The 23,758-nt window shown below is 44.6% G+C and overlaps 2 protein-coding genes across 6 annotated transcripts; both read left to right on the forward strand.

The window, feature by feature from the left end:
* The first annotated feature begins 2,670 nt into the window (after positions 1-2,670).
* Positions 2,671-12,534, forward strand: Magoh (mago homolog, exon junction complex core component). Of its 2 annotated transcripts, none has more exons than XM_005398559.2 (5): positions 2,671-3,016; positions 5,262-5,320; positions 7,278-7,388; positions 11,247-11,329; positions 12,270-12,534. In XM_005398559.2, the coding sequence occupies exons 1-5, from the start codon at positions 2,761-2,763 to the stop codon at positions 12,367-12,369; spliced, it is 609 nt and encodes a 202-aa protein (XP_005398616.1). In that variant the 5' UTR covers positions 2,671-2,760; the 3' UTR covers positions 12,370-12,534. The 2 variants fall into 2 exon arrangements, with proteins under 2 accessions (XP_005398616.1, XP_013377141.1); XM_013521687.1 differs by lacking the exon at positions 2,671-3,016 and adding an exon at positions 3,034-3,056.
* Positions 12,535-14,186: 1,652 nt separating this feature from the next.
* On the forward strand, positions 14,187-20,443 carry LOC102012413 (chromosome unknown open reading frame, human C1orf123). Of its 4 annotated transcripts, none has more exons than XM_005398560.2 (8): positions 14,187-14,270; positions 14,468-14,551; positions 15,631-15,687; positions 16,113-16,194; positions 16,402-16,433; positions 18,262-18,339; positions 19,107-19,172; positions 20,163-20,443. In XM_005398560.2, exons 1-8 carry the CDS (start codon positions 14,265-14,267, stop codon positions 20,238-20,240), a joined length of 483 nt encoding a protein of 160 aa, XP_005398617.1. In that variant the 5' UTR covers positions 14,187-14,264; the 3' UTR covers positions 20,241-20,443. The 4 variants fall into 4 exon arrangements, with proteins under 4 accessions (XP_005398617.1, XP_013377143.1, XP_013377142.1 ...); XM_013521689.1 differs by having other exon boundaries at positions 14,192-14,244; XM_013521688.1 differs by having other exon boundaries at positions 14,197-14,323.
* The last annotated feature ends 3,315 nt before the right edge of the window (positions 20,444-23,758 follow it).

Here is a 23,758-nt window from a genome sequence, read left to right on the forward strand (position 1 = left end):
AGTGAACCATCATTAACTGAGTCCTTCATGTGCACTAGGTATTCTCCATAAATTCAATCTCAGCAACAACCTCGTAAAATAAATAATATCAGTACTATCTGTCCCCATATTATAAATGAGGAAATGGGTAAAATAACTGTCCAAGTTTCACGGTTACTTTTAGTACCTCCAAAGAGCAATCGCCATGTAGTGCTGTCGCCCTAGATTGCCCTTTTCTGCCTCTTTCTGGCTGATCTGTGTTTGTCCTGGAGTACTCTACTTAGGTGCCAGTACTCCCCCACTCACCTCCCATGCCACTGAGATTTTACTTCATTATAAATCTTGTAAACACTTTATTTTCCTTGACCTAGAAATGGTATTTAATTAATACTCTTTTCTTGGAATACTCTCACTTTGGCTTCCATGACATCATACTCCTGATTGTTCCCCTCCTCCTGGCCACATTTTAGCACCCTTTGCCCACCTCATATAATATTCCACCTCAAACCCATCCCAACTTTTATTTCCATTGCCACTACCTGAGTATAGGTCACCACTGTCTTATGTTGCCACCTGCATGGGTTTCTTTTAACAACTGTTACCTGAATTTACTTCTAATCTTTCCATTTTCCAATCCAACCTACAGTGTGGCAGCCAGTTATCTTTCTAAAATGTAATAGTAGGTCATGGCACCATCACCTCTTCCAATTTCCTGCATAAAGTCCTTTCACTGCTTCCCTTGCATTAAAACAGTGTTCTTGGATTTACTCAGGCCTGTTAATATGGCTTGTAAAGGTTTAACTCAAGCCCTTTAATTGGTTTCTGTCCCTTTTCCTACCTTACACTCACTCCTCTATATTCTAATCACACAGTCCTGTGCCCTGTGTCTGGAAAAGTTCTTCAAGGAAGGTTTTCTCTGTCCTCTAGGCTGGATTAGGAGCCACCCCATATGCTTCTAGAGTATTCAGTGCGCCCTCTGTTGGTAACCCTTATCCCTACACCGTAATTGCCTTTATGCTGCTTAATTGCCTCTCCCGCAGGTTGTGTAAGGATCTGTGTTTCTAACATTGTATCCCCAGCACATGATACCCAGTAGATGCTCAATAAATTATGCCAAATTCAGGCCCTGCCGACACACAGAGCATGCTCTTTGAGCTATATACCATGTTGTCTTATCATATCCAAAACTCTGGATTACTTCACAGCTGTTGAGTCAAATGTCCTTTAAATTCTCAGCATTTGTATTTGCCACATCTGCTGATGCCCAGATTAGTCTGTGACTCTTGGAAAACAACCTTGTGACAACTGATGGATGGCTCTATAAGTTATCACCTCAAAATGGTTCAAGGAACAAACACATGTAAATAGGCTCAGTCTAAGGGCTGACATGTATGAGGCACTTAATTCCCGGTGATTCCCTTCTCTTTTTATACAGTTCCCTTCATATCCATATCTAGTGCTTTGTAATAAAAATGCCTCATGATTTTACAGCGACTTACAGTTGGCAAACTATTTTCCAAAACATTACTTTTTATAGCAGTGCTGCTAGGTATATAACACTATTGTGCTTATTTATTATTTGTAGTGCTAGATAGAACCAAAGGCTTGTATGCTAGGGAGGCACTCTATCACTGAGCTGCACCTCCAGCCTGTTTTGTTTTTGAAAATAGGGCAACTGAGGTATAAAAAGATCTGAATCTGTTCATCTATGGTCACAGTGAATCAGCTAACGTTATTTTAACCCATCTCCAGAGTGGTCACCTCCCGCCCGCCTCCCCCAGGCCCACTCTACACTCTGCTACCAAGTCTTTTTCAAGGACAAAAGGACTAACTGTGGAGATGGGAAAGGAAGCAGAAACTACTGGCCAGATTTACAGAATAGGTTCACCTCCAGGCCCCATGTACGTCATCTCAGCACTGTCTCTAGAGCTGTTCGCTCTATAGCTGTAATTTAAATGAGCTAAATGAGGGTTCATAATTAGGATTGATTGCCTTTGGCCAACTCAAGCCAGAAGGCTTTCTCAAAAGTCAACCACGTTAGCCTTGAAAAGACAGCCCCTTGGGCGGTGGTTCCCAACTGCGGTGCACCCGGGAACCTTTACAAAAAATACCGACACCAAAGTCCACCATTGGGGATTTCCATGGGCTTGGGCAGGGCCCAGGCCTCAATACCTTTTAGAGGTTCTAATGCGATGCGACTCTGACGTGCAGTGAGGGCTGGGAGTCACTGGGAGATTAGTCTCGGAGCACCTAGTTCCGCTGTCTCCGTTATAGATTCGGGGCACGCGTCACTGAGAAGGCTTTTCTTAAAACAGAATAGTTCAGTAAAGCTTTATTTTATTTCACTTTTTTTGAGACAGGGTCTCACTATGTAAATCGTTATGAACTCCTTTGTAGCGTACGCTGGCCTCGAACCTGCCGTGATCCTCCTGCCTCAGCCTGCCAAGTGCTGGGTTTAAAGGCGTGCGCCACCACGCCCGGCAATAAATCCTATTTCATACACACTTTTCAGGGAGGTCGGGTCATTTTGTCCCATTTTACTGTTCAGACCAGGTCCAGAGGCGGCGAAGCGCTTAGTGCGACTAGCAGTGTCCGTGTTCTACAAAGTGCGGACCACGGCTCGAGACGTCGGGCCCAAACTCTTTAAGCGAGCTATCAGGTACAGGAGTGGGGGCTCAGGGGTGGCTTACCGCCTTATGCCCAGAGAGAAACTTCTCGAGGAACCCTGCGCCTTGACCCGCCTAAGGGCGAGGGGCGTGGCGGTGCCGTTCCCGCCTCGGGATGAGGGGCGTGACGGTCTTGTTTCCACCTGGTAGGAGGCAAGGAGCTACTGGGCGACGACTTTGTGACGTCACTTCCGCGCGCCGCCGTAAACGTCAGTGTTTGGCGCGGGTCCGGGTGGTGCTGTTTTGTCCTGAAAAGCTCTGTCTCGGCTGTGCCATGCGAGCTATGGAGAGTGACTTTTATTTGCGTTACTACGTGGGTCACAAAGGCAAGTTCGGTCACGAGTTCCTGGAGTTCGAGTTCCGACCCGATGGTAAGCGCAGTCTCTCGCCCGCCAGGAGCAGAGATTAGGCGTAGGAACGGGCGGGGAGGCCGGGCGTTCGGAAGGGGCAGGGAACTAGAGGAAAAGAATGAGACTAGTGCAGCTCGGGTCCAAAAGGGACGCTTTGTGTCCGCTCCTTTGCAGCTTTCAATCCATGTACAGCGGCTTCTGCTTGATCGCAAATTTGTCGGGATTGCTTACACTTTAACAAATGGGTTAAACGCTTACGTTATGGCGCGCTGTGTTCTGATCTGCAGGACTCAGCTACAGAGATGGACAGTCTTCCCTTCTCGTGAAACTTGTGTTTAGTGCTAGGAGGGAGATCTTAAACAAACAAACAAACAGAAAATGATACCGGGTAGTGGGATCATTTAGGATGATCCCAAACGTTGGGATGATTGCTGAATTGACTGCTTTTAGGCAGAGTGGGCTTTAAAGAGCTCCCTAAGTAGGGATATTTGAAGTGAGTCCTGATTGACAAGAAGCCAGCCTTGTGACGCTCAGGAGGAAGAGCACTCTGTAGAGGGAGTAGCATATGTCCAGGGCAGGAAAGAGCCAGGCATGTTTCAGGTGGCCAGTGAGGTGGCTGAAGATAATAGTGAGCTTTGGCGAGGATCATAGATGATTTCAGGTGTACAGGGGCAGTAGCACGGACGTAGGTGTTTATAGGATGGTAAAGGTTTAGATTTCTAAGTGCAGCAGGATGCAGCTGTAAAGTTTTAAGCAAATTAAAAATGTGACTTGTTCTTGAAAAAGAATTCTAGCTATTGGGTGCAGAATTGGCAAGAACGGAAAGCTGAGGCTGTAGCTCAGTGATAAAGTGCTTCCCTAGCATGCGTGAGGCTTTGGGTTCAATCCCCAACACTGGCGGAAAAAGATACTGGCAAGAGTGAAAACAGGATTATTAATGAGGAGATGGTGACAGTTGTCAAGACAGAATAGGTGTTGATTGGGACTAGGATGGAGAGGATTTACCGTACTCTTGGAGGCAGAAGTAATTGGATTTGGCTGATGGATAGTATTTGGAGTATGATATTTGGGATAATATTTCTTTCATGATGGTGAAGAAAAGAGAAATTGAGGATGATTGAAAACTTGAACACAAGGATGAATCTGACAAGCCCCAACAGTGAGGGAGATAGGTTTGAAACAAATAGTGACAGAACAGTGTGTTGGGTGTTTTGATACAAAGAAACAGAAAACTTTAGGAGCAAAGAGAAGGCCCCTAATCCAGCCTGAGGGTTAGAGAAAAAAAGCTTCTTGCATAAAATGATGGAGTTGGGAGTGGCTATGTGCAGTAAGAGTCCAGAAGGCGTTTTGGGAAGCATTTACAGTAAAAAGGTTGAAAGCTAGAAGGTTGGTGGGATGTTTCAGACCCAAACAAAGTAATTTGACTCTAGCTATGTGAGAGAAGACAATTTTTGGAGTGAGGCTGGAAAGACAGGGAGGGCATAGCTGAGTTGTACGCCTGACAAGGAGTTTGGATTTTGTCAGGAGGGCGGAAGCCATTGGCAATACCGTAGTGTTAGAGCAATCTGATCAAATGGATTTTTTGCTACATCACCTTATGCACTGTGTAGAGGATGAACTGAATTGACAGACTTGGGACACAGGAACAGTGCAAAGCCTCTTGGAATAAATTATTTGACCCTTTATACATGTGTCTTCTACAGTGGAAAGATCATTTGTTTTATTGCCCCCGTCATGCCCACCATATACCAAACTAGTCTGTTGGTTGGTTGCACACATGCACAAAGAGCCTTGTGAGCCAAGTGTGTTCGGTGATAAAAGCATAACTTTTCCATCCCAGAAACAGATCCGAGTGCTGCATAGTTGTATGATAATTTGTGAACAGCATCCTTCAGTTTTCAAAGTGCTTTCATGACTCATTTGAACCTCAGCACATTCTCTGTGTGGGTGGGTTTTCAGTTATACTCTCTGTTGTCAGTTAAAGACGTTAGCTTGTATCCTTTGTGTTCTTGTACCATATTATGTCATTTGCTTGAACTGTAGTTCAGGGTCAGCTCTAGCTTTTCAGGGAAGCTGTTTAATAGCCTAAAGTGAGGAACTGAAAAGACTAGTTATGTTAAAACACAGAAAGCATAAATAGTAATTGTTAGTCACTTTGAAGAGCAGTTAAGATATATCTTAGGAAACAGCTGGGAGTCTTGGTAGGTTAATGATGATTTATTCATATATTTTTATTGTATATTGCATTTATGTTTGCTCTTCACAGGGAAATTGAGATACGCCAACAACAGCAATTACAAAAATGATGTTATGATCAGAAAAGAGGTAGGAGTGTTTCATTCACTACAATTTAGTCTTTTGTTTTGAATTGTCTAGGTTCTTGTGGGCCGGGGTGTTGCTCACCTGCCTGTCTAGGTTCTTTCTAGGAATACTATTAGAAGATAATAAATAGGGAAGTAGATACAAAACCGTCAGCAGCTTCTAGATTTTTCAAAATTTTTAGTTTGGATTTTCTTTACAGCGATGAATCAACTACTTTAATTATTTGAAGTCTGGTGTACCTTGGCTTGAACCCTCAACCTGCACACACCATGTGTGTGACTTGTAGGCAAGTTTCCTGCACTTGATAAAACTCTGTTTCTTCATGGTTAAAATGCCTTGATACATTTTCCTGCCACAGAGCACTCAATGAAGAGACCTGTTAGCATCCAAAAGAGAAAGGAGTACATGGGAAGGCAGTTAACATCATTAAATGTGTGTTAGATGCTATGTATGTGGCACTAGGTATTTTACGTATATGATCTTATTTAATGCTGATTATAAGCCCTGGTGATGGGAATATATCCTTTACATATAAGAGAGTGAAGGTGCAGCTATTAACTATGGGATGTGGTCACAGTCACTACTAGTAAGAGATTAACAACAGGAATTCAGTGAGGTCTGTGTGTTCCTATTGTACAGTGATTTCTATCGTACGGTTAAGGCTTCATCAGAGTTACTCTTTTAATCACTTTGTCACATGTGAAAATGTCTTAACCAGTATCTTTTCATACTATTTAATTAACAGTTGATTTTATGCTTAGTCACATATCAATATCTTCACAATTTTTTTAACATGGGCTAGTATGCAAATTGTATTTTTAAAAATACGTCTCAGTTTCCCAGAATTATGTTATCTAATACCAGGATGTATTAGCAGACATGGGATACTTAGCAAAATAAAATTAATTTAGCTTACAGCTAGAGAGGTTCCAAGTCCAAGTGGCATCACGCAGGTCAGTAAGGACTGGCTGCCTCTTGACTGTGTCTCCCCTGCATGGACAGCAAAGGCGGAGCACATGTGTGAGCAGTGACTACCTCTCATACCAGGAGCGGAGAGAGACTCATGTGTCATTAGGCCCCACCTCTTGAAAGTCTCTGCTTCCTCCCAATACTACCACACTGGCTGTCAAGCCTTTAATATACCATGAACCTTTGAGAGGTCACAAATCATGTCCAAACCATACCATTGAGTAGGGGTGTATATCAGCCCATTTGTGCTGCTGTAACAAAATATCTGGGACTGGGTAATTTATAAGCGATAGGCATTCATCTCTCAGTGAAGTCCAGGGTCAAGGCCCTGCCAGGTTCAGTGAGTGGTAAGGGCTCAATCTCTGCTTCCAATGTGGTGTGTATTGCTGTGTCCTCTAGAAGCAACAAACACTTTGTCCTCAATAGCAGAAGAGCAAAAAGGCGAGCAGCTAGTTCCCCTTTGGTCTTTTTTGTTTTTTTAGACAAGGGCTTGCTATGTAGTTCAGGCTGGCCTTGAACTTGCTTTGTACCCCAGGCTGGCCTCGAACTTGTGGCGATCCTCTGGGGTTAGAGGCATGCACCACCATGCCCAGCTTTTTGTGAGGTTCCACCCTCATGGCCTCCAGAAGGCCCCACCTCTTAATACTGTTGTATTGGGGATTAAGTTTCAACATACGTTTTGGAGTAAACAAAAACATTCAGACCGTAGCAGGGGCATTTGCAGGTCTGTTTGGGCTCAGTTCCTAGCTGGGAGTGTAGGGCAGGTGGAAGATACATGTGAACAAGTTGTTACAACTAGTTGGGGAACTGGGGTGTTATCTTTCTGACCCTGAGCCTCCTCTTCAGCATGCTGAGGTCTAGCGTGAATGCCTTTCTACTTACTGAGGCACCAGGAATGGGTCTTCAGGAGCAGTCATTCCTGTCTTCCATCACTGTCTGTGTCAGAGTGCTTAGAGATACACCTAAATTCTGTTTTTTGACTTGCTCTCAGGCCTATGTACATAAAAGTGTGATGGAGGAACTGAAGAGAATAATTGATGACAGTGAAATCACCAAAGAGGATGATGCTTTGTGGCCTCCTCCTGACCGAGTAGGCCGGCAGGTGAGTGTTGTATTGACTGTTTGGTAGTATAGAAATCTGAAATGAGGGGCTGGGGATTTAGCTGAGCAGTACATCACCTGCCTGGCAAGCGTGAGGTCACGAGTTCAATTCCTGGTACCGGAACGCTCCCCCCCCCCAAAAAAAAAGAAATCTGAAATGAATATAAGGTTTATTGCTGTGCATATGACATTGAACCCGTGTGTGTTATGGATCTTGCAGTGAAGCAAGTTACCACAACTTGGTGTAAGGAAGCATAATTCTGTAGGGAGGAGGAGAGGAGCAGGTAGGTAGTGCTGCTGGCTATCTAGAGCTTGGCCCTGAATTTCTGTTTGTTACACCCAGTGCACCGCCCCACCCCCACCCCCGCCACAGAGCTTTTGTTGTCCACCTCACTTATTAAGTAACTTCTGTGGGCAGAGTATTATGGGACTACAAAGACAAATAAAACATAGCAAATCCATTTGCATATTTGACTTAGCTATCAGAAAAGGTAATTCCTCCTTGACTGCTGCCATCCTATCCAGGCTTGTAATTTATTTCCTTGTTTCTCCTCTTAGGGCAGCCCATGTTTCCAAAAGCCAGTGTGATCTTTAAAAATGCAGATTTGTTTACATATTCCATGGACTTAAACTGTTCACTGACTTCTCACTGCACTTAAAAATCCAAGCTCCTGCCTAACCCTCTACCACTGACCCCTCTCATCGTGTTCAAACTTTACCAACTTCATTTCTGCTCCCCAGACATACTTAGGTTACAGCTGTGGAGGTTCCAAGGGCCTTTGCCACATTCTTCCTAGAGAATGTTTTTTAATTCTGTTCAGTACTGTTACTGAAGTTTTCAGAAGTTACTTCCATGGTGATGTCTGTCCATCCAATCTCAGAAACCCCTCCATATAATTTTAAAAAATAAATCTTTTGTTTTCTTACCTAGCATTTATCCTTAATAGATTGTGTTAGAGCTGGGGATATAGTTTAGTGGTAGAACACTTGCCTATCATGCATGAGATCTGGATTCAGTCCCTGACACTGCCCACCCCAAACACATTTTTTTTCTTGTTTGCTTTTCTTTGATTATGTACAGACACATACAGAAATGCAAACTCCTTTGGTATATGGATTTTACCTATTTTTTTCATTGCTATATCTCTAGTGACTAAAATAGTACCATTGTGCTGGGCCTGGTGGCATATGCCTGTAATCCCAGCACTTGGGAGACTGAGGCAGGAGGATCACCAAGAGTTGAGGCTGGCCTAGGCTACATAGTGAAAGCCTATCTCCAAATCAATCAATTGATCAGTGCCAGTGTATGGTAAAATCTCTAGCATTTATTAAATTAATATTGTGCTTATATATAGTGGTTTTTAACCATGATACCTGGCTCATAACTCCCTTTCCAAAATAGGTCATAGAATCTATAATCTTCCCCTCCCTTTCTGTCTTGGAACTTGAAACCTGAAGGGACATTCTCTGGTCTATCCTTGTCAGAAAGTAGGCCACAAGACCTCCTCATTCCAGAGAGATCTTGTCCCTTTATAACAGCAACAAGTTATAAAGAACTTCCAACTTTAACAAGATGTATAAAATTCGTGGAAAGGACTTTATCAAAGGACATAAAAATATGCATCTGAGGGGCCGAGGATATAGCTCAGCAGCACAGCAACTGCCTGGCAAGCAGTGTCCTGAGTTTGTTCAATTCCCACTACTAAAAAAAAAAAAAACGCATCTTTATGAATGAGAAGATTCATTATCATAAAGATGTTGGTTTTTACCAAAATAGTTTATTAATTCATTCTAATTCAAATCAAAATCACAATAGGATTTTTCTAAAGAAACCAACAGAATTAACATTAAATTCATGGATGATTAAAGGGGCAGGAGTAGCCAAGGTAACACTGAAGACTTGTAAACCTATAGGTATTTGTAATATACAGTAGTATTGTCTCAGAATTTGATAATTAAACTATTATCAGAATAGGGAACCCAAAACACACCTGTGAATAGATGGCAACTTGGACTGGCACATGATAGATAAATAGGTGGAAAAAGGCTAGATTGTTAAACAGATTATGCCAGGACAGTTCATGACGTATTTATGTAATATTTTTTAAAATTAGACCATTTATAGAAATAAAGCAAAAAGTTAAACCAGAAGAAAATGTAAATTATGTGTTACTATTTTTGGTTAGAGAAGATTTTTTTAAACTCAAGGGAAAAGGTTGATAAATTCTTTAACACTTTTGTGAGACAAACAACGTCAAGATAAAGTTAAATATAACCCACAAAGTGGTAGAAGCTGTTTGTAAAATACAACTGGCAAGGAGTTTCTGTCTAGAATATATAAAAACTACAGATTAGTAGTCAGGCTGCTAGCACATCCCTGTAATCCCAGCTGCTCAGTAGGCTGAGACAGGAAGATCATTAGGTCTGCCTGGGCAATGTAGCCACAGTCTCAAAAGAAAGAAAGAAAAAAAAGACTGGGGCTGTAGCTCAGTGGTAGAGCACTTACCTAGCATGAGCTGAGCAAAGTCTTGGGTTCAATCGTCAGTATCTGCCCACCCCCGCCATTAAAAAGACTACTCAGTGGCAGAATATACAAGGGTTATAAGTAGATAATTTACAGACTCAAAATTAGTGGCCAGTAAAGATGAAAAGATCTACAGCTTCATTTGTGCAAATTAGAACAAGATACTATTTCAGATTCATTAAAATAACAAACAGCAAAAAAATAGAAAGTGTGATCATTTATTTAAAAACATACTCCCAAATCAAAATTACAAGTGAAAGGAATATACCCCAACAACTTTTGGGATGCAGGAAGAATAGAATGAGAGATGAACATAAACATTACTATTTCTTTAAAAAAGTTAAGTAGGGTTCACTAGAATGTAAATTTTACAAGGGCAGAGAAAAAATTTGGTTTGTTAGATTTTGTGGATCTGTCCTAAGCACTGAGAAGAATACTTGGCACACAGTAGGCACCCCTATATTTTTTTAAGGTTTATGGTACTTGTGTCACTACTTAGAAATTAAGACTTGTCTCAGTTACTTTTCTCATTCCTGGGACAAAAATACCCAACACCCACAAGTTAAAGGAGGAAAGGTTTATTTTGGCTCGCAGTTTGTAGAGGTTTCAGTCCATAATGGGCTGGCTCCAAGGCAGGGTGGCATGGGAGAGGAGAAATAAGTCCGTGGCAGGGCAGACAAGAGGGAGTGAAGAGCTAGCCTTCTTTTTCCCTTTTTATTCCATTCAGGCTATAAGCCTATTGGCTGTTAGAACCACAACCAGGGTGGTATCCACACTCAGAACTATGCTAAACCAATCGGTGGGCTACATTAGCACATATTCTATATTCATACATCCGAGATCCAGCCACCTCACAAAAGCCCCACCTCTGAGTGCATGAAGCTTTGGGGGACACATCTAGATACAAGCCATAGCAAGACCCAAGGTCACACAGTCTGAGAGTGAATGGCAAAGCTGGAATCAAACCCAAAGTCTTAAATACTTTTCCTTAGACCATGTTGCTCAAAAACTTGGAACCTTAGGTATTTTAAAACAGATCTATGTGTGGTGTTCCACCCTGTTAACTCAGATATAAAGTGGTATGTAAATTCTTCTAAATCTCAGAAAGGATGCAGCCTGATAACACAGCTTTTTGTAAGAGGGTGAGCTTCTCAAGGGCTAAACCAATGTTACCTCTCTTTCTAGTGTCTGGTAGAGTTTAGTGCTTAGAAAAAGCTGCCCTTGCTGAAGTGGCCATCTGTAGTGGAATTTGAGTGATTTGGCAAGTGATCCACTCTTCTGTATGCGCAATGAATCCAATTCTGCTCAACCTAGGTTTTTTTTAAATGTTTGTAGGAGCTTGAAATTGTCATTGGAGATGAACACATTTCTTTCACAACATCAAAAATTGGTTCTCTTATTGACGTCAATCAGTCCAAGTAAGTATATGATCCTTATATCCATTTGTGTCTGTTCTGGTGGAAACTGATAAATCCTTATCAAATTGGGGCCATTATGGGATGATCTAATACAAATGCAAGACAGAGGTGAGTGGTTTTGTCCCCTCAATAGTGAGGTCTCCAAATTATAGTCATCTTGAAGTATCCACAGGGGATTGACTCCAGGACTCACTGCAGACACCAAAGCTGTGGGTGCTCAAGTCTCTTATATAAAATGGGGTAGTGTTTTTATATAACCTCTGTACATCCTTATGTATACTTTAAATCCTTTCTAGATTATATTACCTACTATTTTGTAAATGGTCTTACTGTATTATTTATGAAATAATGACAAGGAAAAATTTATGAACATGTCTATTATAGATGTGACCATCATAGGTCTACTGTGTACTCGATCCATGAACCCACAGATGTGGAGCACACAGATAAAACCATTGTTAATATCTTGAAATATATCTTTATAGTCTTTTTTTCCTGTGTATTGCAAAGTACATAGTTTTTAAAGGCCAAAAAAATTAAGGTCAACAGTCTGTTACTTTAATCATGATGTTTTTTCACTTAGTATATTTTTACACCCCCAAAAAACTCAACATTTAAATTATCATATTAGGGGCTGGGGATTTAGCTCAGTGGCACAGTGCCTGCCTGGCAAGCGCAAGGTCGTGAGTTTGATTCTTGGTACTGGAAAAAAAAAAAACAAAAAAAACCCAAAAAATAAATTATCATATTAATATTCCATTTTAATATGCAGCCTCTACTTTTTTCATGGACATGTATGTGGTTGTTCAAAGTTTTAATACCATAAATACACTCATAAGGAACACCTAGTTAGATAATCAAAGTTGTTGCTGGGGTTTGTTGCGGGGGGGGCTTGCTAGTTTTTCTCAGCTTTTTTATTTTTTCTCTCCTCACATTTTAGGGACCCAGAAGGCTTAAGAGTATTTTATTATCTTGTCCAGGACCTGAAGTGCTTGGTCTTCAGTCTTATTGGATTACACTTCAAGATCAAACCAATTTAGATTGAATATTGATGTGGACGTGCTGGGGTAGGAATAGTTGTTTTAATTACCATTATCAGGAAATTTTTGTGTATATCAAGGCAATATTTTTTTATAAACTATGATTGTCTTTAATAAATGTAAAATCCAATTTTTGTTATTTAATAAAAGATCTGCATGTGTGAACTCTCCTTAGTTAATTTGTAAAACACAAATTCCTAGGGGAGTATTGCTGAAAAATCTAGCCAACTGTATAAAAACTACCATTTTACAGGAAAAAGGGAGAATAGAAAAACATGTTAAAAAATGAGGCCAACCAACAATATTCAAAGGAAATTCCGGACAGATGACTTGGTGTCTTAAATAACTGGAAAGAGAAACAGAGGGGAAACCTTTAAAGGAAATTTAGAAGACACATTCATTGCTGGAGGTATAGGTCAGTGGTAGAGCACTTGGAAAACCAGCAGCCGTTAAAAATAGACCAAGTTGGCACAGATGGTGTGGGAGTTTGTTCAGTAGTAGACTGATCTGAAGGGACAATGTTTATTTTGCCAAGTCACTGACAGAGTCTCACTATGTAGTCCAGGCTGGCCTTGAACTCACTATGTAGCCCAGGCTTGCCTCCAGTGTGCTGCAATCCTCCTGCCTCAGTCTCCTGAGTGCTGGGATTACAGGCCACCACGCCAGGCCACCATGGCTTCTTGAAACAGCATGGCTTGAGGGCCTGATGGTACCACCTGTAATCTGAGAACTTTGGGAGGCTGAGGCAGGAGGATCGCCAGTTAAAAGTCCTGTCTGGGCAACTTAGGTAGACCTTGTCTCAACAAAGAGGTCTGGTGATACAACTCAATACAAAGGTCTTAGTTTCAATTCCTAGTACCGCCAAAACCCAGACAACACATGGCTTCTTCAGGCAAATCGCTGGTTGACTAGATAACACATGCCGAAAGAAGTGGGCCTCGGTAAAAGTCATTTGACTGAAAGGTCAAGTGACAGACTTAAACCTACATCCCTGAGAACCCAGGTCCCAAGGGTTTTTAACATGGGCCAGTACTTTTTCCACCACACTTTATTGTGCCTCCTTTAAAGATCATGGGTAAGTTAGGGGGAGCCTTGTGATCCTCCTACATGTCAGGGTTCCTGACTCCAAGTCGCCTCCTCCTATAAAGGGTACTTGGGGGCAGGGAGGCAGCCTGGTGGTCAAGCAGACATCAAAAAAATGTCACTCCGAATTTTAAAGACACTGAGGACCTCAAAAGATTACGTAAGTCTTGAATGAGGGGCGCTGTCTAATGGTGCCCACAGCCTGCGTGGTATCAGTAAAGGCATGCTAGGCTAAGACAAGTGGGAGCAGAGGGGCGCCCTCTGGGGTGGCCTGTCCAGTCAGGTGCCAGGGGGAGAAGGATGAGGACATGGGCAGTGCCCTGGAGAGCTTCTAGAAACCAGGCTTCTGGCAGCTCCAGAGGAAGCAGCTTAGAGAAGAAGCTATCCCCAAATCTACGACGCTGGTCTTAGGCAAGAGGAACCAGGTGTACGAGAAACCTCAGGGCCTGCAGAGTAGGGGTGAGCCAGGAAAGAACCGAGGGGCAGGGACTGTCTTGTCCGCTTAGTGCTGGCACAAAATCGGGGTTCAGTAAGTATCTGTGACACCAATTCCTGGAGACCTGTTTCCGCGGAGCTAAACATACTGACCACTGGTTCCAGCTCACCTAAAAGGCAAGGTCCGCGAAGTAGGTTACCTGCAAGCTAGCTGCACCCGCAGCCTTGCCCGGCCCCGCCCCGCCACGCCACGCCCCGCCACGCCACGCCCGCAGCCCCGCCCCGCCCGCTCTCCAGACCTCTGCGCGTGGCGCCTCCCTTTTACGACAGGCCGGAAAGTAGCGGCCGCAGCTTGTGGTGCGCTAAGGCCGACCATCATGGGGGTGAGGGGGCGGTGGCCCGCTTTGAGGCGCCGGGACACGCGGGTGCAGGGAGGGTGAGGAAATGGGAGGCAGGGGCTCGCGTCAGGAGTAAATAACGGGAACGCGGTCTTCCAGAGGAGGTGGGCGGCAGAGCTAGAGCTGGGGACCCTGGGGCGGGGCGCAGCCGCTGTTGACAGTATGGCCCGCCCTCTCTTCAGAAAATCGCGCTGCAGTTTAAAGCCACGCTGGAGAACATCACCAACCTCCGGCCGCTGGGCGAGGACTTCCGGTGGTACCTGAAGGTGCGGGGAGAGGGCCCCTGCAGAGGAGGACATTCCGGGAGGCAGTGGGCACCTCGGGACCCCGGGGAGGTGTGGCCCGCCCTGACCTCAGCAGCTCCAGCAGCGTGAGAAATACCTAATCATTACATGTTGGAGTTTTTATGGCTGAAATTTTTGTGAACTTTGACAGTCTTTGAAAAATTGGTCATTTTTGCCTTTGTTAAATATTTTGTAAATAGACACTAATCGAAGTGCAACTTGCAGGGATCTTGTGCTTTAGTAAGGTAAATTTCACCTCCTGTTTTGTTGATCAGATTGTATTTATTGTGAAATAGCTTAATTTTGGAGGCTGGGGATTTAGCTCAGCGGCAAAAGCGCCTGCCTGGCAGGCGCAAGGTCGTGAGTTCGGTTCCTGGTACCGGAGAAAAACCTGAAATAGCTTAATTTTGCGCATGTTCTACCCTTTCCTTCCCACACCACACTGATATGCCTGGTACCCTAGTAGCGTGTTGTGAAGAGGTCCTCTTCTTATCTGGACAGTTTAAGGTCTTTCCCTATGCAGATCCCAGAGATTCCACTGTGTTCTAGTCCAAATCCCAGAATCCTTATGAACCCATCAAAGGCCTTGTCCTGTAGGAAGCCACCCTTGACTTTTATTTCCAAATATTTTTGAAGCTTGAGTTCCAGGGTTTATTAGTGGAATCAGTGTTCTTTGGTTACAAGATGCAGAGTGTACGGATAGGGACAGAAGAACAGAGTAACAGTGGTGTGATACATACTGAAATCAGGGATTGACGGGGCCAGTGGGGACACAAAGGACTCTCCTACCCAGGCCGAGTGGCTGGGGGCCTGTTGAAGCCATTTCTGTGCCACCTAAGCCTTAAGTTCTCATTCAGGCTGGGTACTTCATAGAGGAAGGCAGGTACCCCAACATGAGAAGCACCTGGACATGTTCTTGGCCTAGAGATAAGTGGTTATGTCCTTGTTGGGTTTGGTTGCAAAAATGGAGAGTGTCAGCAAGAAGGTGGGATATGAGCCTCCTATCTCTCATTGTCCGAAGCTGCTTTACTAGTTTTCTTTTCTCCCCCTACCCTCCCAAGATGAAATGTGGCAACTGTGGGGAAATTTCAGAGAAGTGGCAATACATCCGCCTGATGGTAAGTGGTGATCTCCAGTACACACACACACGCATCTCTTGACAGGAATTTGGAGAAACTAGCTTTCATCTCTTTAGTCCGTTGGACCTGCCTTTTGTGGTTTGGGAGGGCAGGCCTCAGTGTGATCAGTACTGGGAACAGGCATTTTGTGATACGAGGCAGAATTTAAGAAAGAACCCTTCCTCAGTCTTATTAAGCCTCCCCGATGCTTTCTGTTGGTGCTGCAGATTGAAGCCAGGGGTTTGTACACATTCGGTATGCACTTGACTACTGAGCTGCGCCTGTTTCCAGGATTCCTGTTTTAGCAAGTCGTTGACCTCTCTGGGTCTTGGTCTTTTCAGTTGGGTAATAAGTGGTAGGATGGGGTCTCAAGAGCTTTGCATCAAATTGATATGTGACTAGAGATTCTGTTTGCTCTTTACCAGGACAGTGTGGCGTTGAAGGGAGGTCGTGGCAGTGCCTCTATGGTCCAGAAGTGCAAGCTGTGTGCACGGGAAAATTCCATCGGTAGGTCAGGCTGTGATTACTGGGTTCTGCCAGGCTGGCCCACAGCTTTCTAGTACCAGACTGAGAGCAGGCTCATATTACTTAGTGTACTGAGGTATGAGGCGCTAAAGCCTGTGCAGTTGTCTGTCTTCCAGAGCCACATCTGGTCACTAGGGTGGGGCCTCCATACAGATTCAGGTGAACTTTGTCTTCTCTTTTATGTTTCAGAGATTTTGAGCAGCACTATCAAGCCTTATAATGTAAGTTTACCGCTGTAGTGGTAAGCATGGTGGGATTGCATATAAACTGGAAATGAAGAGGCCGGGTTTTTAGGGTTGTAGCTACATCAGAGGGACCTGCTATAGGGCATTCACTCACATATTTCTTACTTATTCTTTAATTGACTGGTTGTTCATTTGCTTAATCACTCACTTATTCACCATGTATTGGGTGCCTGGTAAAGAAAAAGTTCGTTAACAGGTTGCTGCAGTGCCTTCCTATAAATGCCTGGCTACCTAGAAAGACTTCTGACACCAGCTAGCTGCTCAGTTTCCATGGCCAAGAGCTCTTGCCTCGTCTATATCTTAGGGGAGTGGCGAGTCTTCTCTGAAAGCGTGGATGGGACGGTCCTTTGGTTTAATCCATTTGGGAGAGTGCCAGTGTCATTGATAGATAGTTGTGCAATACTCCATAACAGGCTAGCTCCAAGGTGGGAGAGGGGTTGAGTACTTTAAGTCTGCATAAAGAATGGCAGTTATTCGTATTTATCTTTATTTGATATTAAAAATATCAGTTATGTCAGATTCTCACAATACTCTGAATTGGAGAGCAATTAAATAAGGACTTGCCCTCAAGTCAATCATAATGTAGGAAAAGACCAGCAGACAACCAAGACCCAACAGAAAAGTGTTCATCAGTGCCAGACATGTAGTTGAAATGCAGGAAACAATTTTTACAGTGACAGGATGAGAATCAGCATGTGGGTGTGGCATTTGAGGTTTCTGAACCTATAGGTCAGGTAGGCATGTTTCCTGGCTCCCCACCCCCAAAACAGATGCCCCCTCCACCCATATGCTATTTAAAAGCCTTTAATAAAGGCAGCTCTCTGCCCTGGTTGCATGATAGTCGTTAGCAGAAGGTTAGGCTAAGTGTCCTGGGACCATTTGGATTATATGGAGACCTTGTAGCTTAATATTCCATTGGTGATTTTATCTACCATTTATTGGGCATAGTGTTAGGTCCTGTGCTGGGCTATGTACACAAATTTCAAATTCTCACAGTTAATCTGTAAAGATTTCTTCAGTTCCATTTGACATTTTAGGACTCTTAATGCCCCAAGGAGAAGAGAGGCAGAGCTCATAACCAGATAGGCTGACCCCAGAATCAACATCCTTTTTCTGCAGTGTCCATGTCCACTGAGGGTTGTTGCATTGTGTGACTGTGCGTGCACAAGGGTGAAGAAGATGACTGGGAGACGAGATTTAGTTCGGTCACTGAGAACTTAGACTGCTTCTTTGGCATAAGGGAGCCTCAGGGAAACAGCAGCAAGCTGAAACTTGTCCAGCTTGAAAGCTGAAACTTGTCCAGTTACTTATTTGAAACAAGGACATGAGAACAAAGGTGTGGAAGAAAAGCATTTGCAACATATTGTGTAGGAGTTTCAGTCAGGGGACAGGGCCAGAATGGGATGGTTCATTACATTACACATGCCGACCTAGTTCAAGTACTCTTTCCAGGGCAGAGGGGACATGATGGCCAAAGCAGACATCCCTGAAAACTGCTTTTAGTTCTGTTGACTTTTCCTGCAGCTTCGGCTCTAAACCCTAGCCATACATTCCAGGAATCTTGAAATGTTGTCCAGAAAGTCCCTTCACTTTTCACATTCACTTCAAACACTACTTTGGCCAGGGTCTCCCCACAGAGGCTCTCATGGGGAGCATTGCCCAAGCAGGCTTCTTTGGAAAGGAGGAGTTTATTCCTGGTTGCCATTCTAGGCTCACAGGGGCAGTAAGACCCACATGGCAGGAAGGACATGGCTCAACCTGAGAGCATAGTTGGGCCTACCTCCACAACACACTTCCTTTCCAGGCTGAAGATAATGAGAAGTTCAAGACAATTGTGGAGTTTGAGTGCCGGGGTCTTGAACCAGTTGATTTCCAGCCCCAGGTATGTGTGTCTTTTGGGGGAACCTGTGTCTCTGAGGAGGGAATGTATGAAGTGACTGCAGAACATTGCTTCCTACAGAAGCCATGGACTAGGAATTCACCTTTGTAAGAACGTGGTAATTGTCACTCAGAAAGTGCCTTCTGTGGGCCGGGGATGTAGCTCAGCAGCACAAGTGCCTGCCTGGCAAACGCAAGGTCCTGAGTTTGATTCCTGGTACCAAAAAAAAAGAAAGTGCTTTCTGTATACTGGGCACTGTGCCTGTTTTACCTCACAGTAACCCTATGAAGTGAATCATCCTCTTTTATATGAAGAAAGAACTTCACAGAGTTTGCAGCTATGCAGGGTCACATAGTAAGCAGTGGAGGGCTGTCTGACTCCAGAACCAGTGCTCACCCCCCTTATTTGTACAGCATTTTCACCTCACAAGAGATCTGTGAGGTAAGACAGAAGAGATGATATTGTCACCTCATTTCATAAATAAGAAAACTAAGGTCCAGAGAGAAGAGTGACATGCCCTGGGTCCTCAGTGAGTCGGGGGTAGTGGAAGAGTTTCCCTCATGCCTGTTTTCTGGTCCAGAGCTATAATTTAGAAGAACTACTCTAGTCCAAAGCCAGCTAACAGGTCCTGGAAGCTCAGCAGTTATTTCAGAATAGTCACACACCATGCATTTCCATCTCCATCCCAGATCTGCTAGAGAAGCCACCTTCCAGGCAAGTCCTGTGCCTCCCTTCCCTGAGACTAACCGCTGCCCTCCTGTCCCCTGTAGGCAGGATTTGCTGCTGAGGGTGTGGAGTCAGGGACAGTCTTCAGTGACATTAATTTGCAGGAGAAGGTATGTGACTTGGGGGCCTTGCAGGGTGCTATAGGACATCCGGTGGGAATTTTTTGAGCAGATCAGTGGAGAGCTAGTTCTGCATTTTTTTGTACTTTTTGCTATTTAAATGGTCACAAGTGTGGTGCTGAGGTGCTGTTTAGTGTTCCTATGCAAGAAAGCTGGGATGTGCCTGGAAGAAATGTTAGATAATCTTCATTCAGGCATGAATTACAGTGCTGTAGGCTGTGAGCTCAAGCAATTGTCAAAGTATGTTAAATACGATGCCTAAAAAGAAGGGTACATAAAACAAAGTTAGCTATTGATCAGTTAATGAAAACATGACCAGAGGCTCATAGGAAACTAACCTTTTACTTCCCCTGGGAGAATGGTCAGTATTCATTAATTTAGTGTTTGTAGTGACTTTATAGAGCTAACAAGTAATCATTGTTACTAGGCTGTACTAAAGTCTTATGCTCAGGCCCCAAAGGAAGGAAGGGCAAAAACTTCCAAGCTGGACATGGAGGCAGTCAGTGCCTATAGTCCCAGCACTGGGGTGGCTGAGGGGAGACAGATCAGTTGAGCTCAGGAGTTCAAGACCGCTACATAGTGAGACCCTGTCTCAAAACAAGCAAGAGTCTTCATTCTGTTTGCATGGCCCCTAATAATAGTAGCTGGTATATACTGAGCTCTTTTTTGGGCCAGGTACTGGGCCACATGCTTAACATGTTTTCTCGTTGGATTCTCTCCACATTCAGTGTAAAGTCTGTCGTTGTCCCTTTTTTAATACAGCACAGAACTGAGGCTTAGAGAAGTTCAGTGACTTGTGCACAGACACAAGGCTGACAGAGCTGGAGTTCAGGCCAAGCTTTACAGCTTTATCTTGGGTGGTGCATGGTCATGGGTATCTGAGCCAGAGCCACAGGCTGAACTGGCCTCAGTCCTTCTTGTCTACTCTACAGAGTGACACATTCTGTGCTGTGAGGCTAACACTGCGCTCTTATTCCCTAGGACTGGACGGACTATGACGAAAAGGCTCAGGAGTCTGTGGGAATCTTCGAGGTCACACACCAGTTTGTGAAGTGCTGAACCCTCTTGCTGCACACTTCCCCTTAAGAACTGAGAAGAGACAAAGTGGCCCAAGCAGTAGCACCTGCAGAGGCTGGTGCCCATGCCCCTCATCTCTTGGCAGCTGTACAGTGCCCTCTCAGTCTGCATGCTGGGCTTTGTCTTAGTTCCTGAGCCTCACCAATAAAGCCCCTGTTCTGGCCACGCTGGTGTGTGAGGGAGAAGTCAGGGAGCCGTCCTTCCTCTACAAGTAAGAATTCCCACTGGAGGGCTCTGCTTTCTGGCACCTTCCTTTGGTTTTAAGTCCCTGATCCACTTTGCAAACATGCAGAGGGCACACGCTCCTAAAGGCCCTCCAGCTCATCGAGAGTGGGCAGGTTGACCCAGAGGATCGAAAGTGCCAAAGCCAGTGCCAAAAAGGACAGGGAAGCCTGTGGAAATGGTGCCATGTGCCAAGCAGTCCTGATCTAAAAACTGCATTAACCAACTTGCCTCTCAAGTAAAACCCAGGCATCTGTTAGCTGGTGTCACTTCACGTTCCAGGGCTAAAGGACTTCAGAGGGCAGCAGCTCGCTCCTGGCCTATTTCTTCTCTACACAGTTCCTGGCGAATGGTTATCAGGTCTCTCTGCTCGCTTGCCCTGATGGGCACTCCCGGCCCGTCCGGGGCATTGGTATGAAAATTCTTCCTTGTGCTCAGTCAGCCTCTGTGCTTCCTGAAGTTCGCCTGGGGATCCTGGTTTGCCACCTGAGGCTACACTGACGCGTTCTGCCCCCAGGCAGTACTTTGGAGTTGTGAAGAGAGTAGTCAAGAGCTGCTCATGGGCCAAAGATCCCCCGACACCAGACAAGTGTTAGACCTTGAGAGGATGTGTATGTCTTCACTCTGGTGAACCCACCGTTTGTAAAACCTGTTAGCACAGCCCTTATTTCTCCACTGTTCTACTGGAACCTGGAATTCTTCGGAAGAAAAAATTAGCTGTGGCTACCACTTTCTGTGAGTGGGAAGGGGCTGCAAATGCCCAAGCTCACTGTGGGGCTCAGGAAGGAATTCTTTGGTTCCAGGCAAAGCTGGCTGTGTCCAGGGGTGGTGAACAGATGCCTACCTTGTCCCCTTTCCAGTTGGGCAGCCACATTGTGTCCTCAAGGTCACGTGCGGTCCCTGTTGCCTAGGCTCTTCTGCACCTGACAGCAGTGCTCCTGCAGTCCTCCCTCAGTCCGCCCCTGCCCAATGTCCAGTCCACTGCCTCAGTTGGAAGCAAGTCACACTGGAACACTGGCTGGGGGAAGCAGCTTTTCTGCCTTTAGTCTCTGTGCCAGCCAGTGTGTAGGTTCAAGAAGTCAAAATACTCAGTAAAATTAAATACCCATTTAACAAACTCTTAGCAACTAGGAATAAAAAGGATCTGTCCTCACCTCACAAAGGATATCTGCAGAAAAGCTGAGCCAGTACCATATTTTAATCAATAGTGAAGTACTTGAAGTACTACACTCAAGGTCAGGATGAGTAGAGGCATTCTCTATCATGGCATCTGTTCAGTGTGTTGGAGATGCCACTGACGTAGTGCAGTGATAAAAACAAAGTAAAGTGAAAGGAGAGAGAAGGGAGAAACAGCTCCTGTTTTGGGAGTGGGGTTTCAGACAGGGTCTTACTGTGCAGCCCAAATTGGGCTTGAGCTCACTTATGTAGCTCACGCTGGCCTTGAACTCATGGCACTGTTCCTGCCTCAGCCTCCCAAGTGCTAGGATTATAGGCATGCCACCACGCCCAGCTAGCAACTCAGTTCTTCACAGATAGTGATTGTCTACTTGGTCCAAAAGAATTAACAGGTGCTCTGGGTTTAAGATTAACTTACAGAGATTGAATGCATTTCATTACACTGCTTATAATTCAAGAAAAGATACCTTGTCAAAAGTAACTAAGAACTTTGTCACATCTACAAAGAGATTCATTACTGAAAAATATTCAAGCCTAAAGAAATGAAAATCTGTAGTATTGGTGGATAGGAAGGCTTGACATGATATAAAGATACTATAAAGCTGATACAAAGAATGAGTTTGTAAATTCTTACTGAAGTCTCAATTTGTCTAGTAGAATTTGATTCTGAAATCTAAATAGCACAGAGGGGAGACTTCCCTGGCAGCTATCAGTGTATTTATTAGGCAGTGGCAGTTGAGCCAGTAATGGTATTGGCACTGGATATCCAAATAACCCAGCAGAGTAAGAACCAAAGGGACCTGTTGATGTATGAAACTGACTAACAACAGATGGTGTTGCAGATCAGTAGGTTAATTATTAACTCATCAATAAATGTGCAGGGTAGTTGTTAAACTTTGTATAATAAGCTTGGAACCCTACTTCGTGCTGCATTTAAAGACCTATTCCAAGGAGCAGTGAGCTCCAGAGCCTCGATACTGTGGTACGCAGGCATGGCAGGTCCCTGGCCTTGGTCTGGCTCCCTGTAAGTGGGGCAAGTGCCTTCCCTCTCGAGACTTCACATTCTCCACCTGAGAACTGAGGGCACTTTCAGCTCTGAAAATGTTACTCAAGATCAGCACAAATGGTGGCACGTCTAGGCTTTACCCCTTGTTCCCTGCCCCATACTCCAGGATAGCAACGTCCTCCCTAGGTACAAGTGGAGGCTGCTGGGGATGGAGCCAGTGGAAGGTGAGTCCTAAATTCCGTTCTGGCTCTTTGTATATTCTGTGAAGTTCCTCAGTATGCTCTTACACTACCCTGCACAGCGTTTTTTAAAAGGACCATCTTTGTTTGGTAGCATTTTTCTTAACTAGAGCTTTGTGTGAAGTCTTGGGTTTTTGTGCCTGACAATGAGAGGAAGGTGAGGTACAGCCCTTGTGCAGTGGTAATTTCTGCTGATTCCCAGAAAGGCCAGAAGCCCGAGGGACTCTGCCTAGCTGGCCATGGCAGTCATTTCACAGTGCTGTCTCCATTGCTCAGTGAGTCAAGCACGGTGGTCCAAGCCCTCTCATTGGTTAATCCCTTGGGACTCCAGAGGAGGTGGCTTTCATACCCGGCCTTCGGAAAGCTGCAGGAACCCATCCTACATGTTTTTTTGCTTGTGCATCTGAATGTTCCTTTGGCGCATCTTCCCTGAGGGCCTCATCTGCACCAGACACTCAAGGGAGCTGGGCCAGGCCCAGGCTCCTGCTCAGGAGCAAGGGGCCAAATGAAGTATAAGCCATTAACTAGCAGTAATCCACAAACGTAGCTCTGCACTAAGTCATTGGGTGAACTCATTCCCCACCAAGTTGGCCTTTCTCAGGTTGAGGCCAGGGATTTTCCACGTAGACGCATCCCCGAGGAAAGCAGATGCACACAGCCCACCAGGATCACTCGGCTGGGTTTTACAGCAGGATTTGCTCTTGGCTGCTGCAGAGATCAGATGAGTTCATGTAGGCCACATGCTTAGTGCAATGTTGGGCTCCATACGCAGGAGCAAAAGGAGGCAGTTAGGCTTTGAATAGAAATGCATGCTCCCCTGTTCTCTAATGGCTGAGTAACCACCCGGTTACTCAGGG

Source organism: Chinchilla lanigera, unplaced genomic scaffold, assembly GCF_000276665.1.
Source record: "Chinchilla lanigera isolate Chin_1 unplaced genomic scaffold, ChiLan1.0 scaffold00063, whole genome shotgun sequence".
Lineage (NCBI taxonomy): Eukaryota > Metazoa > Chordata > Mammalia > Rodentia > Chinchillidae > Chinchilla > Chinchilla lanigera.

Coding starts and splice junctions, on each gene's coding strand:
- LOC102012413 (XM_005398560.2), top strand. Junction 15,688..16,112: donor GGCAATACATCCGCCTGATG/GTAAGTGGTGAT, acceptor GCTCTTTACCAG/GACAGTGTGGCGTTGAAGGG. Junction 18,340..19,106: donor CAGTTGATTTCCAGCCCCAG/GTATGTGTGTCT, acceptor TGTCCCCTGTAG/GCAGGATTTGCTGCTGAGGG.
- Magoh (XM_005398559.2), top strand. CDS start 2,761: ATGAGGGGCGTGACGGTCTTGTTTCCACCTGGTAGGAGGCAAGGAGCT. Junction 5,321..7,277: donor ATGTTATGATCAGAAAAGAG/GTAGGAGTGTTT, acceptor ACTTGCTCTCAG/GCCTATGTACATAAAAGTGT. Junction 7,389..11,246: donor CTGACCGAGTAGGCCGGCAG/GTGAGTGTTGTA, acceptor AAATGTTTGTAG/GAGCTTGAAATTGTCATTGG.